Source organism: Aspergillus fischeri, genomic scaffold (genome assembly GCF_000149645.3).
Source record: "Aspergillus fischeri NRRL 181 1099437636264 genomic scaffold, whole genome shotgun sequence".
Lineage (NCBI taxonomy): Eukaryota > Fungi > Ascomycota > Eurotiomycetes > Eurotiales > Aspergillaceae > Aspergillus > Aspergillus fischeri.
In genome coordinates this window covers 4749043-4765346 of record NW_001509762.1, presented here as the reverse complement: position 1 = coordinate 4765346, position 16304 = coordinate 4749043, and the positions used below count along the sequence as shown (strand labels likewise).

Sequence of the window (16304 nt, the reverse complement as noted above, 5' to 3'; positions counted from 1 at the left end):
CAATCATAATCGGTAGTTACTATGATCCAAGACTGTCTAGATCGTAATTCGACGATGAACTGCATGGATCTACAATACAGAACTGGGCTGATCGTACAGGGAAATATGCAATGCAACAGCGATGAACAGCATCAAGTTACTCGACAGTCTCAAAGCATGAATCATGAGTGCAGGTCTTCTCATTGCCCATTTGTGAGAGATGTATTATGCAGGTCTTCAGCCTTACCTCTTGACTGATGATAACCGATTATATTTACTTACCCCTCTACCTTAGTATGGACAAAACTCTCTGGTCAAGAGCGACAGCCGCTGCCACATGTGACATGAGAGAACGGCGGATCATGTGGATCGATGCATTTTATCAGATATGATATAGATATGCGCCGAGGTCGAAGCAGGGCGGCAGTATTGCTTTATTATTGGGGTCGAAAAGCATTTATCCAATAGTTGGAAGTGAAGATCATCCCTTGGTATCATTTCTTGTGTCACCATGGAACGCAGTAAGTACTTATGAACAATGACGCAGTCCTCCACCACCTTACCTCCCAATGAATCGGTAGTTATCGGTCTGACAGTAAGAAGCATTATGTATCCGAGGAACTCTGATTGTCACATACCAAGCTGATATCAGAAGATACCTGAAGTGAAAGAATAAAAGCGAGCTCATGGCGCTGCTCATATTATGAGTGGTCTATGCGTGCTGTTGCGTATGTAGCCTCTCCTCAACTAGGCTTCATCATTTGATCAATATGGCTCTGCTTTGTGCAGACTGGAGAAAGGTCTAACCAAACCTCCTCCGTACTCCGTGTATCGTGTGTCGGCAGTCGCCAGACCAACGCGCAGTCATGAGATCATTACTAATCTGATAGTCTCGTTTTCGAGATCACTTGCCACCTGTTGATCGTTGTGGATGGTGGCGGTCAACCGGCTGGCAGTCGCCTAGCTACATGTCCAGCCACTGTCGGTAAGAGATGATAGGCAGAAGTCAGGACGTGGATACTCGATAACTGTAGGAGTAGCCGCGGGGAAATCAAGTGATGAAAATAAGAAATAGATAGATGGCTATGCACAAGATCCTCCTCTGTACACTTGCATGAACTATCGCTGATCTGATGATTTTACCTCTCTGTTAGGAAAATGTACTTCAAGCTATCTTACAGTGTACGAATACCCACTTTGCCCCAAATGAGCTCCTGTAGTGTTAATTGATGGACAGACATGATTGTATGTAAGCAACTACTATTATTGTTCATGTTTTGCCGGACGAGTTCGAGCTTGATGACTACATACTATGACAGGAACCCAGACAATAATCGGAGCAAGGAAAATAGCGCATTAACTTCCCGCACAATAATCCATTTCGAGTCCTTGGAGGGTGGCGGACAGGAGCCGCCGAATGAGGTCAGTTGCACATACCATAGCAGCATCCCATACATACATGTCACATTATCCAGGTATCTGATTTGTGAGCTCTGAGGTTTTTCGCGCTTTTGCATAAGCAGGATGAGGGACAGAGTGGGATGACGACGATGAACACAAGGCGAGCAATAGCAGCGAGTCAGCAGTCAGAACTCAATCATAGCCAATTGGCAATAATATAGGGCGAACCTTGAACGGAAAAAGTGAGGCCCAACCCCTGGCCATTCTGACTAGGGCCCGTCTAACGATCGTTAGAGGCGGAGACCAAGTGGAACTTTATCAGGGCTGGACTCTGAAGCCCTCCAGGGCGACGCTGTGTTGGTGACTTGGTGACTGTTGATGACACTACGGAGTAACTAATCCCAGTCCAAACTCCCAAGGCTCCTTGGCTCCGGATGGCTCGCCAGTCGCCAGTTCGTTTCCTTGCTGCATTGACACCCAAACCCGGTGCGAACAAATTTTCTACCTAAATTCCGAGCTGGCCAAATCTTCTACTGGCCGGCCTGATTTTAGTATCTAGTAGCTATAATATTTTCCATCCAGGAAGACATGAAGTCGAACCACTTGTAGGTGGATCTTCTTGTTGATATTTGATACCCCTCCTCAGGTAACCTTGAACAAGAGCTGACCTCATGTTCGAGAAACACTGAAGCAATGAGGTGCTGCGTAAAAAAAAGAATATTTTTCACTAAACCAAACTACATGGATCCATTTTGGTCTAAATCAACGGATTTCATTCGATGGAAAAATGGTCATTTAAAAAGTCACCCCACCACTCGTGTAATTTCGCTGTAACATTATGAGTTGCAAAGTGTAAACATCCGTTGCTTTATTGCTGGAACAGACAAGACGCACTGTCTATTAAATAAGATTACTTCTTGCTTTCACACTGTGGCAATGTGATAGATGATAATTGATCAGTACTTTCAAGCAGCAATAAGTAGTCTTTTCCTTTGTTCCATATGAGAGGACCTGAGTCCTTGGGACTTTCAGATGTTTGGGACTCTACTGAACAAACTGTTTTATTTACTGAGAAGTTTTCATTGTTTACATGGCCTGTCAGTTGTCCATTCATTCCGAGGCTAATTTGAGTGTTTCCTATTTGGGGTCCCATCTACGTAGCATAGTATCTGCGTGTATTCGATGTTGACTGTTTGATTATTCCGGCTGCGTATGATGAAACTCCTTTTTTATGAGTGGACCTCCGTTTTCTTAACCATTCCTTTCTCGCTCAACACGACCGCCGCCTATACCATGCCAATATTGTCGGTACTAAATCGATGATTTTTGACCATAACAAATGATAATATTCTAGGTAGATATCAGGGTTTGTCATTTTCTATTATTTTGGTTTGAGTGTCGAGGAGACTCGGGAACACTACCCAGGTAAGTTGTACGGATAGTAACCAAGGTACGGCAACTCATCTTACTTCCAATAATAATATCATCAACATGATGCTGCTGCTTTACCCGTAGTATTATGATTATTATTATAGTCATGGATTGGGTGCTCTGCGCGTCTCTAAAATTGATAATAATTATCCCTCTCTTTTTACCATTTACACGCGCTTCCCATTATCAATATTATTCTCTGTCTACTCTGTACCCCCAGCCTCTTCTAACTCACTTATATTCTACATAGCAGTAGTAGTACATCTAAATCCTGACCTATAACCCCATCCGCTTCGTGTCTTACTTGCCATTGCTCCAAAGGAGAGAAAGAAGGACAGAAGTGCTCCGGTTATTTGTCCATGTCTTCAGCATCATCACTCCCCTCCATCCTGCTTCAATATAATCCTGCCTGCAGCTCTGCATCATTATCGACATCAACATCAACATTATTGTTACCATTACACTGAATACAGTGTTTTCATCAACAGAGTTTCTGTGATCAGCGCCATTGATCCCCCAAACCTGGTCCGTTGTCGACCGCTTCTTCAGTCCCCACGGCCCCATCCGAAGTCTCCTTAGTTCGTACGAAGTACGTATTTAGTATTTCGGAGGCTTTGGGAGCTAGACTAGCAGAGCTGTCACCGTGTCAGGGGCTGCTTTACTCTTCCTCTCCCACACAGTCACTCTCTCTCCTCTCCCACAAGTCGCAATGATAATTCTCACAAAGTTACACTCCCTCAAAAAGTCGGTATCCAATATTCTTTCTTCCTCTCGTTTAGCAGTTCCCACCCAAACGGGTCCGGTGTTGTCACTACAGTGATCACGGTCCAATCCTCCGGGTCTTCCATCTTCCTTCCAGATCTCCCTCTCCTCCACCTTCGCTTGAGCTACTACATAGTACAAAGATACATGACCACCCCCTTTCCTCCCCTCCTTCTCCCAATCGATCGTTCGTCCTGCATTCAATAATACATCTAACCAACCCCGCGCTCCCTTTAACTCGACTTTACTTGTTTCCCCTTCTTCATAATCAATGGGATTGAACCATCTACTCCTCCACTCCCTCAAGCTGAACTTGATTGCATCGCAGATGATGAACACCTGCTTGATTTGAACCATCTCGCCGCCGAACTAAGGTCTATATCATTTCTCGGAACACTGTCATAGTGTGATACCGTGAATGACACATAGAAACCTTGGACTCTCGCTATTGAACAAAGCCTGGCACAGTCATCAGTTCGTCCTTTGATTCATCTGCTGGCAGAAGATATCAACAGAGTCAACATGACTATCAGCTACGACTACCCGTCACGGGTTCCTGCTGCCACTTCAATGGCTACTCTCGAAGACAGATTCGAAGTCATAAAGGAGGTCGGTGATGGAAGCTTTGGCAGTGTCGCAGTTGCTCGTGTACGGACAGCCGGCTCCAATGTTGCCAGGAGAGGAACTATGGTAAGGAACCCAATTGCGGAGGAGATCAGCCCCTCGGGGCATGGACCCGTGCTGATATTCTGCTAGGTTGCAATCAAGACGATGAAGAAGACCTTCGACTCTTTGGCCCCTTGCCTAGAGCTGCGTGAGGTCATCTTCCTACGGACTCTACCCGCTCATCCCCACCTTGTCCCAGCCCTCGACATCTTCCTTGATCCACTCTCCCGAAAACTCCATATCTGCATGGAATACATGGATGGCAACCTCTACCAACTAATGAAGTCCCGAGACCATAAATACTTGGAGGGCAAACACGTGAAGAGCATCCTCTACCAAATCCTGTCAGGTCTGGACCACATCCATGCTCACCACTTCTTCCACCGTGACATCAAACCCGAGAATATCCTGGTATCGACATCTGCTCCGAACGACTCAGCCTTCAGCCGCTATTCAAATCTTGTCACTCCCCCTTCCACTCCTCCGACTTACACGGTGAAGATTGCCGATTTCGGCCTTGCACGCGAAACTCATTCGAAGTCGCCATACACGACATATGTCTCAACCAGGTGGTACCGCGCGCCTGAGGTTCTCCTGCGTGCGGGAGAATACTCTGCGCCTGTAGACATGTGGGCTGTTGGTGCCATGGCTGTTGAAATCGCGACCCTGAAGCCGTTGTTCCCTGGTGGTAACGAGGTTGACCAGGTCTGGCGTATCTGTGAGATCATGGGCAGTCCTGGCAACTGGTACAGCAAGTCAGGCACCAAGCTGGGTGGTGGTGAGTGGAGGGAAGGCTCTCGCTTGGCTCAGAAGCTAGGGTTCACATTTCCAAAGGTACGGAGATTCGTCATGTTCGTGGGATTAGAGAGAATTTGCTAACGCGATCGAACAGATGGCGCCTCATTCTATGGAGAGCATCCTGCAGCCTCCTCACTGGCCAGCATCTTTGAGCCATTTCGTGACGTGGTGCCTGATGTGGGACCCTAAGAACAGACCGACTTCCACACAGGCATTGAACCACGAGTACTTCGCAGATGCTGTGGATCCTCTGCGGCCGAAATCTTCCACCTCGCGGCTGCTTGGCCGCAAACAGTCGGATAGGAGCTTCAGATCTCCCACTCCTCAATCTAGCGACTCCCCCAGCGTGTCATCAAAGCCTTCGTGGTTTAGAAGATCGCTGATTGGAAGATCGGAAAGCCCAGCCCCAGCTTTAGAAACCGACCAGGCTGTCCGACCGTCTGTTGTGTCGTACAACACTACTCCCGATCTGCAAGCCACCAAGACCAGACCTGCTGCCACTAAGCGCGCCACGTGGGCCAATGGGGCTCCTATGCCTATCCTCCCTTCAATCCGACCAGTCTCTCCCTTGTCTAATGCAGTTACAGCTCAGGCGAACTCGACTCTTGCTCATGGTGGGGATAATGCCCAGTCCGGTGCTGGAAGAGCGAGCAAGAAGATTGGCCGACAGTTGTCTCTGAATTCCCACGGTAACCACTATGCCGACGTTCACAGGCAAGAGGCAGAGCGAACGCTCAACGGAGCCGGGACTATGAACGCTACACTCAACCAGAAAGAGAGCTTCTTCTCTCACCTCCGCAAGAGGGCTCGCCGGCTCTCCGGTCGTAACCAGGCCAATTTGGCGACCGATATCGAAGCCAACGCTGGCTGTATGCCGTGGTCAAACCGTTCCTCGCTCGCTCTGGACTCTGTGAATGCGGGAGATGCGAAGCAGAATTCCGACCTGAACGAGTTGGACAGGGCTTTGCAGAGTGTCAAGTACTCGCTGGACTCGGCCGCTCTCGGAAACGTCCCTGTCCAAATCACTTCGACTGGGGACGTCAGCAAGCGGCAGTCCATGCCCCAGGGATCCATTCGGTCAATGACAGACAGCCCAGTCTCAACTAGCGGTACTCCCGGACCGATTTCGAGCCGGACAAGACGTGCGCTTCAGATGTCTTCTCACCCGGTTCACCGTTATGAGACCCCTGAGGAAGAGGACGAGCTCTTGGATGAGGTGTTGCATTCGGCAAGCAAGGCGGCTAGACGTTTGGCACAAGGCGAAACATTGTCGGATGCTTCCTCCAACTACAGTCGCCAAGCTCCGGGAAACGACGGCTCCCGTCCCTTGCCTAGCCCCTATCCCACTCCATCACCGTCGGCAAAGTGTGACGGTGTCTCGTTTGGTCAGCAAGACTCGACTCCATGCAGACGAGACGAGAAGATGGACCATGCCAGTTCCAATCGCCAATGGCCCACCCCGCCTTACGAGGAACGGGACTGGATGAACACGACATCTTCCAATTTCTGACAGAGTCAACATTCAAATGATTTCCTTGCAAGGCCATTTTTATCCTCCCTTCTTCCCTTCTTCCCTCTCACTTTTTGAAACTCGCATTCCCGGAAAATTTATAAGAGGAGAAAACGAGGTCATAATGCGCATTACCGGCTATCTCACCGAGCACGGCGTACTGGGTTTGGTGTCTACCCTGATCACATTTTATCGGAGGAGTTCTTCTGTCTTCTTTCTTATTTCCCTTTCTGTTCTGCATATTGTGTGCTTTTATCACTTGGTTGGTATCGGTCTGCCCTGGGCTTGGGCTTTTTTCACTGGTTCTTTTCGTTCTCATACCCCCAAAGGCCTTTTATAGATGGCGGGCCTCGCAACGCGTTTTCGGCATATCTTGTTTGTCTTCTGATCTTTCTTTTGCTATTTATATTTCGTGGCATCTGCTCCCTTGCTCTGATATACCCTGATACCGAACGCGCGAGTCGCGAGATCTACCATCACTTCCTATATATACACATATCCTCTCATCAGTCCTTGTCTTCTAGCATTCAGATCTTTCCTTTGTCCTCCACTCTTTCTCTTTATCCCGTGTATATTCTATGGCATATAAATCGTCGCCTGTCATTCCTTTCTGTTGCGCCCGGGGGAGGTTTTACGACCCGTGTTGTCGAGCGAACCTTCCATATTCCCCACTGTACAATTTTTTCCCGCCATTCCCTGAGTACGACGATGATAGTCGAAGCCCAAAGATCCTGTAATATAGTACCCATTTATCGGCTGCAAGCCCTACCTTTATATACACATATACACCTAATGCAACAGACAATGAAACTTCTGTGCTCATGTCGATCCTTCAGAAGGAGTAGCTGTGTAGAGTATACCCTCAGTGGTACGCCTATTCCATGCACAGAGTAGAGAGGTATGGAGTAGTCCGTGTCGGAACAACAATTATCCATCCTTCATCAGAATTTCCCGAAACAGTACTTCAGATATCATGGCCATCAATTCTTCTATTATTGTGTTGTATGAGACTTTCTGCGCCTAGTCCTCCTATGGATCTGTTTTATTGATATCCTTCGCATAGCCGACAATTACCTTCGCGCCCCACGGAGCCATTGAAGGCCAGGATAGCTGAATTCTCGATTGCGTCCTTCTGCAGACGGCAGGCTCGGTATTCTTTACAGTCACTCAAGAAAACCAGAGACTCAGTCCTCATCACGCCGCTTGGATCAACAGTTCCTGCTCTTTCCTTTCTGGAAATCCACAACCCAGAATGTCGGCCCAGCGACAAGCCTCATCTGCCTCGCAGACCCCACACCTCTCACCAGCAGAACTTTCCTACCTCTACACCTCGCTTGCGCTTCCCGACAGTCCCATTCGACCAGACGGGCGCTCTCCCACACAGTTCCGACCCTTAACAGCGGAAACCGATATCCTCCCAGGCACCAATGGCAGCGCGCGGGTCGGATTCGCAGACGGCACGCAAGCTATCGTCGGAGTGAAAGCGGAGGTTGAGAAGACAGCCCTGGCGGCAGAGGCCCTGAAGGTCTCGCAGTTGTCATCGGGGGATGATTACACGGCCGATCAAGGCGCGGACGGCAAGGAGGGGATGGGCGCAGCGGGCGGGCACGAATCGTGGGTGCAGATCTCCATTGAGATTCCTGGTTTTCGGGACGACGATGCCTTGCCTGTTTTCCTGTCGGAGATGATGCGGGAGCCGCTGATTGAGTCGGTGTCGAGTGCGCAGGGAGGGGATGTGGAGATGGCTGGCGGTCTGAAGGGGAGGCTGGTCATTAACCGCCGGTGGCATTGGAGGTTGTATATTGATGTAAGGGACCTTTGCTGGACGGTGCATGTGGCTGTGGCCGTGCGTTACCCGTTGCGTTGTCTTGCTGACTTTTGGTCTCTTTACTATAGGTTTTGCTGCTCTCGCAGCCTCTATCGTACCCGCTTCCTTTACTCTCTCTGACGACACACCTGGCGCTTTTGTCGACGAGACTGCCCAAACTGAAATCCAAGGGCGAAGAGGACCCGTTCTTCGACGATGATTGGAACGTGGCGGAATATCTCTACCCTCGCCAGAGTTCTGGGAATGCTACCACACCCTCACCTTCGCAATTCGTTCGACCTCCAGTGACGCTGCTGGTCATCTCCGTGGCCGATAACATCATCTTCGATCCCAGCAGGGAGGAGATTGCCGTTGCAGATACCGTCTTGGCGCTTTCGGTCTGCCGCGACGGCGAGACTGGTAGTCTGAAATTGCTCTCTATGAGAACGATTGACCCTCCATCCCGTCTGACACAGCCGGGTGTGCCCAACTCGGAGAATGTCGCTACGATAGGGTCTTCGGCTGCTGCAGAGGATGCTGCTATCTTGAGCCCTTCCACCGGCGAGGAGGAAGTTCCCGGAGTCTGGAGACCTCGACGTGGTGGGGTTAAAAGAAGCACGATCGCGCGCATGGTGAAAGCGGTGCTGGAGAAGGGTGGTGTTGGCGAGGATGTATTAGAGGGACTAGAGGGAGTTTCCGTCGGTTGAGACGATCGTGCATTCTGAATTGAAGACAAGCTCTACGAAGCTGCCCTCTGCGGGCTCAATGTGTATCAGTTGTCTGATCCACTCAAGCGGCCGGGCTCATTCGCTGCAGGTAAAGCGAACACAGACGGGCCTGCTGTGTGGGAGAATGGAGTCGGCGCTTTAAATAGAGACTGATATTCCAGGTCTATGCCGGTCCTCTGGATGCGAAACAGACGTGATGACCAGGAGATATATCATGACATGTACACATAGAACAATGCATGGGTAGACACAACGTCAAAAGCAAGCTCCATAGCAACTTAATATACAGCGCTGATTCGGGTTCCTAGCCCGCCAAACTCATTCTCCATCCATCCGGCAACAGTCTACCAGATACCAAGCCACTTCTTGACCGGCCTCTTCTTCCCTTCCCAGTCAACGTATTCATCCGCGCCAACCGCAGGAACATCGGCCGCGACCGGCGACTGATCATCAACCACCTCCGCAGTCTGTCTCTCAGTCTTCTCGTCCGGCTCTTCCAACCCATGCGCGATCCGATACTGCCGCCTCTTCTCCGCATCCTCGACCCGCTTGAGGCGCTTCTCCCTCGTCTCCATCGAGTTATGCTGCACATGCATGCGGAAGACGGCAAGCGCCTGCCCGATCGTGTCGATCGGGTGAGTCAAGAGCGCAGACCACGGCGGCAGCAAGTGCGCGTACGGCGAGGAGTGCTTGAAGTTCGTGGTGAAGGTGAAAGTAGCCAGCGAGGTGAGGACGCCCTAAATGTCACAGTTATCAGCCATTGTCGCCATTGTCTCCAACCATCGTAAGGTAAGGGGGAAAAAAACCAACCATAGCAATCCAGATATGAATCCACCGACTCGTCAGAAACTTGTACATGATCGTCCCCTCGGGCGGAAACATATTTGGGTACTTCCTGGTCTTCTGCTCCTCCTTCTCCTTCTCCGAGAGTCGTGGACCGGGGTAGTTGATCGGTCCGCTGACTACCCTGCCATTGCGGGTTGGTACCACCCGGCGCGCGGGGTGCGAGGGTGGTCGGAACTTGTCTGGTTTGGCGAGCACGCGGGGTTTGCTGCCGTCGTCTGATGAGGCGCAACGGCACGAGGAGGGCACTGTGGTTGCGAGGGTGCTCGGGTTGCGGCGGCGGGTGAGGGCCTGCAAGGTTCGGGAGGAGGGTATCCCGCGAGGGAGGAGGAATTGGGGGATGGCAATGGGTGCCATTGTATATGTCGGGCGTAAGTAGAGGTTCTCAAGAGGGTATGTTGTGGAGAGGCGCATATACTCCGTGATTTGGTGCCTCTTGTCCGCTACATTTCCGACTATTTTTTTCTGTCAGCGGTGTTGATATAATATCACGTGACTACATAGAACACAGCAGCAGTTCCTGCCTCATGCCATGACATTGCTATCTGATGTTCCGACACTGATAGGTTTAATTTTAGGTCAAGTAGACATAGAATTACAGGAATGAGCATTATGTTCGCATGCATCGATCCAGGTCACTGGGATGTGTTCGAGCCTGAATAGAAACGCCGGTCGGTGTATCCCTTGACGCCTTATATTTCAGGCCATCAGTCCTATCGGACCACCAAAGCCGGCGGAGCGGAATTATTTCGAGTAATTGGGTCGGCGATTGATAGCGGGCAAATGACGACGCTGCCATTTCCAACCCTAAGGGACTGGTTCCGGCTGCTGCAGTGATGCAGAACCGGTATGTTGACCTCGCGCAACTCATGGAAGTGAGATTCAAGAAACATGAGCGCATGTCATGTGTACCATAATCGCATGCGTATGTGTGTTTAATATTCCTCTCTATGCTGACTGAGGCTTAAGGCGACTTATGCGTCGAGAAGCTAAGTCTGCGCCTGCGATGAGATCATAGTCTACGCGATGTTGGCGATTGCCATTGGGAAGGCAAATCGCAACGTGAAGGAATTTGGACGTTATCTACTCGTCTGCACTTAGATTAAGAAACACAATTGCCTAGAATAGGTATCCAGATGCTCTATCCGTACTTCCGTAGATGGTTTTAGCAAAGTGATGCCATTGACGTAAGGCAGAGACAAAAAAAGTCCACACCGGGCATTTCCCATTGTGTGACTGTGTCCCGACAGCGCCCGTTTTCCGTTGAATCATCATGCATCTGATTGGCGGATGTTCTGATCACGGGAGTTGCCGGGGGCAAGGCCGGCCGCATCAATCTACAAATTCCGCCCGCAAGTTTTTCTCCCTGCCAGCTTGCTCCGTTTCTCCCCCAATTGATTCTCCAGACTTTTTTGGATTCCTCTGTATTCCAATTCACCTTGTACAAACACTTTTTCAATCTCATAATCTTCATTCACATCTAACTGTACATTCAAAATGGGCAAGGACGAAGGCTTCGCTCCTGGTAAGCATACCTTACTCTTCTCTTTTCTCGCGGCTTCCTTGTTTCACTCTCATTGGAACCTGCCATCATTGACTGCGACTGCGGCGTCCTCTCGGTGTTCGCTTCAGAAGACGTCCAGTGAATGATGGCTGGATCTGGGGGAGGAGAAGCGTGTTCCTACTTCCTAAAACAACATCCACTCTGGTAGCAAGGATCAGCTGGTATCGCAGTCGTCGCGTCTCGTCGTTACAGTTCAAACATCTCTCAACCCGGTGTCTACCATTTCCACGTGCACGCTCCAAGCAGAATGACGAGCTTCGATACCTTCTGTCTCCTCGCTACCATCGACATGCGCGAAGCCGAACTTGAAGCGGCGGAAAAGGCCAAATAGATGGCTAACATTATCGCGACTCCAGGTGACGCTAAGAAGGGTGCCAAGCTCTTCCAGGTGAGTACAGAACAACGGCCATAGTATCTACTGGGATAGCGACTAAGATGCTCGCTCTAGACCCGTTGCGCTCAGTGCCACACTGTCGAGTCTGGCGGTTCCCACAAGGTCGGCCCCAACCTCCACGGTCTCTTCGGCCGTAAGACCGGTTCCGCCGAGGGATACGCCTACACCGACGCCAACAAGCAGGCCGGTGTTACCTGGGACGAGAACACTCTGGTATGTTTGTCATTTTCCCCCACTTGCTCGACATGAGCCATGCTAATGCGCCTCTACAGTTCTCCTACCTTGAGAACCCCAAGAAGTTCATCCCCGGTACCAAGATGGCCTTCGGTGGTCTGAAGAAGGGCAAGGAAAGGAACGACCTGATCACGTATGTGCTTTTGCCGAAGGCTCACTCTGCCATGGTTGGCATTGCAGGCGCTAACTGTTTCTCTCCTACAGCTACCTCAAGGAGAACTGCTAAACATGTTCGCCCTGAAAAGTCACTTGTCTCTTCGACCTTGTCTGGGAAACTTTGTCGCGCCGATCCTCCTGTGGTAAAAGCAGATGCACGGCAAGTTCAACGGACACGGCATGTACTATACTACAACCTTGTTTAAACGCAATAGACCTGATATTTTCTGTGTGCTGGAACATGGCGGATATCATAGAGTCCTGGCGTGCAGAATTGTCTATTATCCTTTTCCGATGGTTATGTCTTTACTTCGGATTTTGTGTACCATGACCGACCATAATGAATAAGAGAATCTCCTCTCATGATGACGATGCTTCTTGCTGTGTGTTCTACCTCAGACTGTCGGCCCACGTGCGTCATCGCTGGTCACGTGTTGGTGTAGGTGCCTGCTGACAAGGTGGATTCCTGCCTTGCTGCCTGAAGGAAGTTACTCGTCCTATCTTCTGGCTCTCTTGTCTTCCCCCAGCCTGCTGACGATTCGTGGATATTGACACCAAGTTTCAGGTATACTCTTAGCTCCAGCATCGTCGAGTGGAGTCAGACTCCCGTCGTCTTCCAAGCTCGTCCTGCTGTTCGCCCGTCGACGGTTTGCGACTCTCCTCGCCAATACAACAGCCATCTGGTGGACGATCCCTGCAGCCATTATTCAGTCATTGTTCCCTGATTGGTCCGGTCCGCAGGCCACGCTGTTCGTCTGGTCTAGCTCTGAGGATGTCCTGCTAGGTACATCCACTCATATGGTGGACTCTAGTCTAAAACGTTTTATGAGTGATACCTACAGTATGATGTTGCTAGACTGGAGACTACGATGACCCTGTACGGTACAGTACAGCTGGAACCATGGGCACATGACCCTCGGCTGGCTGGCTTGATTGGTCCAGCCACCGTCTGCGCCCCCTCATCCTCGTGTTGGACCAATCAGCACGAGGCAGACATGCCCCCTTCCCCCTCCCTTTGGGTATGGTACCTAAGGTACCCGTACGGAGTTACCAGTGCAGTTACCAAGCAGCTTATCTGCCTTGATAAACTCGGGTACATCAGCCCAGGAGCAGGAGCATATCTGAGATCGGATTCCCCCTCCTGTAACTTGTCTAGGGTAGACTGCGATCAAAAGTCTTGCAGGCATACATTCCATACCAGAGATTCATCCATTCTTGTTGGCTGAAGTCCATCAGCGCGTCTTCACGTCTACTGCTAACTAACGTGGGTGCTTCTACATCTTACAGAACTGAATTTCCCGGGGAATGTGCTGGTCCGTTTGATGCAAGCGCCTCCTGTTTGTATGTACCTCCCGGACCACACCACCTACAGTACTTTGTCCCAGGCATCGGCACGGCCAGTGAGTGACTTGTCGCTCGACAGTTAGTCAGAGTTAGCTATTCGGGTTTCGGGTCCTCAGGCATCAAGGCTTCCCCCCTCCCTCCACTGGAAACCTCGCGCAGCGCATTCCCATGTCTTGCATCTTCCCGTTGCTGCTTCTTGCATTCGACTTACTAAACTCTTTGCTTCTTATCCGAACTTCTGATTCTTTGCCTCGTCGTTTATTTCCGACAGCACATAGATCAGACCTCACCGGATCTTAGCGCGCTTGCGACTAACCCCTCCTTCAAGCTATACAATCCATCGCTGTCTCAGAGCTGCACCTCGAGTGGTCGCTTTGACAGCGCACTGACTGAAGTGGCTTTACAACTTCGCTTTAGATTGTGCGCAACGCCGTCCATCATGCTGGATGAGCTGGATAACGTGTTTGACGACCATCCGTCGCTGGATGCGTCGCTAGAGGACTTTGAGAACAACAGCAATGCGCATCGCTCTCCCGTATTCGGCCTCCCCTCGCAGCATTCTGGGTTTCGCTCAGAGGAGTCGGAATGTGAGGAAGAGGATACCACTCCGAACGGTGAGCGCTGGTCGCCTCCGGGCTTCCGCAGATATGATTACGTTCAAGGTAGCGGGTGGTATCGCCATCAACCTTATCTGCGCAAAGGCGAGAACGATCGGCCGGTGCTGAAACCGACCGTGGGAGTCAGCCCGTCGCTGTCGCGCGAGGCTAGTCCACAGTATGAAGATGCGATCGAGACCCCATCGGTGAAGAAACGCAGCGAGTCGGCCGACACGGGGGATGCGACCATCGCTGCCAACGTACCGTTACCTTCTGAAACACCACTTAAGGGACGGTCCCCCAGTCCCGCTCCGGCGCTCAAGGCAAGCCCCGCGGACGAGGGATTGGACTTTGGGCCGGAGAATAACTTGAGCAATTGTAGGCTCTATCTTGGTTTGCACCCTTGACCAGCAAGCTGGCGCGGGATACTAATAGGTGGACGTTTTCTCAAGATATCCGGTTTGCTGTGCGCGCAGAAGTCCAGCATCGCGAACCATTTGTCGCATTCTTTAGTTACTTGCGATCCAAGTTCGACAGAATCACTAGTTCCAAATCCAACACCACACTGTCCATTCTAATTGCGCTTCTGTCCATCGCAATCATGCGCACATTGTTCTTACCTAGTCTCCCTCAATCGATTCCGGATCTGGTGAAATTGTCAAGCTTTGCGCGATCGTTTGAGCCTCTCATATACTACTCTGAGAATGGAGTACAGCAGATTGGAACGCTGCAGGAGACCGGTGTTGCTGTCTGGGATCTGAGTGAATCCGTCCGCGGTACCAATATGACCAGCGCGCCGATCATTGTGCGCCAGCTAGATGAACTGTCCGAGTCGCTGAAAACATTGTCGCTCGAGCTAACGCGCTTTTTCGCCAACGTCGACTCCGACGTCGACTCCATCCTGATAGTCATGGACTGGGCCAAAAGAGAGCTGGAGACTTTATCTTCGCAGCCTCCAAGTTCTCTGCCGTCCATTGTCCTCGACAATGTGCATGATCTCTTATCACGGCTAGGTACGCTGGAGCGGACAGACGCTCCAAATGGTGAGGCAACTAGCAGCCAGCTCACAACCACCCCAACCACATTTGGTCTCGTCGTGACGGCCGTATTGGGTCAGACTTCCGCCCAGCGCACACGGGCCACTCTCACGCGAACCTTCACGGAGTTCCTATCCGTGCTTGAAGAGTCGATCAATAGTGAATTGACCCATTCAACTGCGCTATTTGCCCTCTTTGAATCCATAGATCGCCAATTTCTCAATCTGCAGCGTACCGTTGTGCGCGAGTCGGACGCCCAAGAACGTGCCGAGGGGGAGATGCTGAGCTCCCTATGGACCCGAGTGCTCGGTCCTGATGCCGCTATGGTTCGCAAATATGAGAAGAACAAGCGCCTTTTGGCCAATGTGCGCAGCCGAACAGTCGCCAACAAGCATCTCCTGATGGATCACCGCGGCCGTCTTTTGACACTAAAGGTCAACTTGGAGACCCTGCGACGAAAGTTGGTCAGTCCCCTTGTCCGTCGAAATGACTCTGTGAGCTTTGTCGGTGCTGTCGAGGGAGGCAGCGGGCGCAGTCACGGACGGATGCTCGGGCCAGTCGAAGCGGTCATCGAAGGCCAGATCCGCGGGCTGGAGGGTACATACGAGTACCTCCGATCTGTCCGAGAAAAGCAAAAGGCCAAACTCATGGAAATGGTATATGGAGCCGGGCGCAAAATCCCATCACCTTCCATGTTACCAGACGGATCGGACGATCTAGGGTCAGATACCATCGAAGGGGTCTGAACGCCGCCAGAGGAGGGTTGCAAGGGGTTACCGTTACCGTTACCCCCGTTCACACATCCATCTTACGTCTGTTGTTCTCCTCTCCTCTCGTCCCTTGGCTTAGTCGTTTAGTCATCACGGCGTTTTTCATCCCCTCGCTGCAGGCAATTCGCTCGGCGTTCTCGATCGATTACTACCTAGACATCGGGCGTCATCATTGGTATCTGGTCTGGTCTGGGTTGGCTTCCGTCCAGCGAGTTTATCGATCTCGTCTCTTCTTTTCTCTCTCTCCCATTTCCCGGCGAAACTGAGGTCAAAAGCAGAATAGA

The 16304-nt window shown here is 51.0% G+C and overlaps 5 protein-coding genes across 5 annotated transcripts; 4 read left to right on the top strand and 1 right to left on the bottom strand.

Moving 5' to 3' along the window:
- Positions 1–4095: 4095 nt before the first annotated feature.
- On the top strand, positions 4096–6547 carry NFIA_088320 (serine/threonine-protein kinase; the record flags this gene model as incomplete). The annotated part of the gene is made up of 3 exons (XM_001260772.1): positions 4096–4263; positions 4330–5073; positions 5132–6547. The coding sequence occupies 3 exons, from the start codon at positions 4096–4098 to the stop codon at positions 6545–6547; spliced, it is 2328 nt and encodes a 775-aa protein (XP_001260773.1).
- Positions 6548–7799: 1252 nt separating this feature from the next.
- Positions 7800–9061, top strand: NFIA_088310 (exosome non-catalytic core subunit RRP42; the record flags this gene model as incomplete). The annotated part of the gene is made up of 2 exons (XM_001260771.1): positions 7800–8354; positions 8444–9061. 2 exons carry the CDS (start codon positions 7800–7802, stop codon positions 9059–9061), a joined length of 1173 nt encoding a protein of 390 aa, XP_001260772.1.
- Positions 9062–9426: 365 nt separating this feature from the next.
- Positions 9427–10282, bottom strand: NFIA_088300 (uncharacterized protein; the record flags this gene model as incomplete). The annotated part of the gene is made up of 2 exons (XM_001260770.1): positions 9427–9819; positions 9893–10282. 2 exons carry the CDS (start codon positions 10280–10282, stop codon positions 9427–9429), a joined length of 783 nt encoding a protein of 260 aa, XP_001260771.1.
- Positions 10283–11422: 1140 nt separating this feature from the next.
- NFIA_088290 (cytochrome c) lies at positions 11423–12479 on the top strand (the record flags this gene model as incomplete). The annotated part of the gene is made up of 4 exons (XM_001260769.1): positions 11423–11450; positions 11846–11877; positions 11938–12096; positions 12156–12479. The coding sequence occupies 4 exons, from the start codon at positions 11423–11425 to the stop codon at positions 12477–12479; spliced, it is 543 nt and encodes a 180-aa protein (XP_001260770.1).
- Positions 12480–14056: 1577 nt separating this feature from the next.
- On the top strand, positions 14057–15996 carry NFIA_088280 (uncharacterized protein; the record flags this gene model as incomplete). Its single annotated transcript, XM_001260768.1, has 2 exons — positions 14057–14591; positions 14666–15996. 2 exons carry the CDS (start codon positions 14057–14059, stop codon positions 15994–15996), a joined length of 1866 nt encoding a protein of 621 aa, XP_001260769.1.
- Positions 15997–16304: the final 308 nt, after the last annotated feature.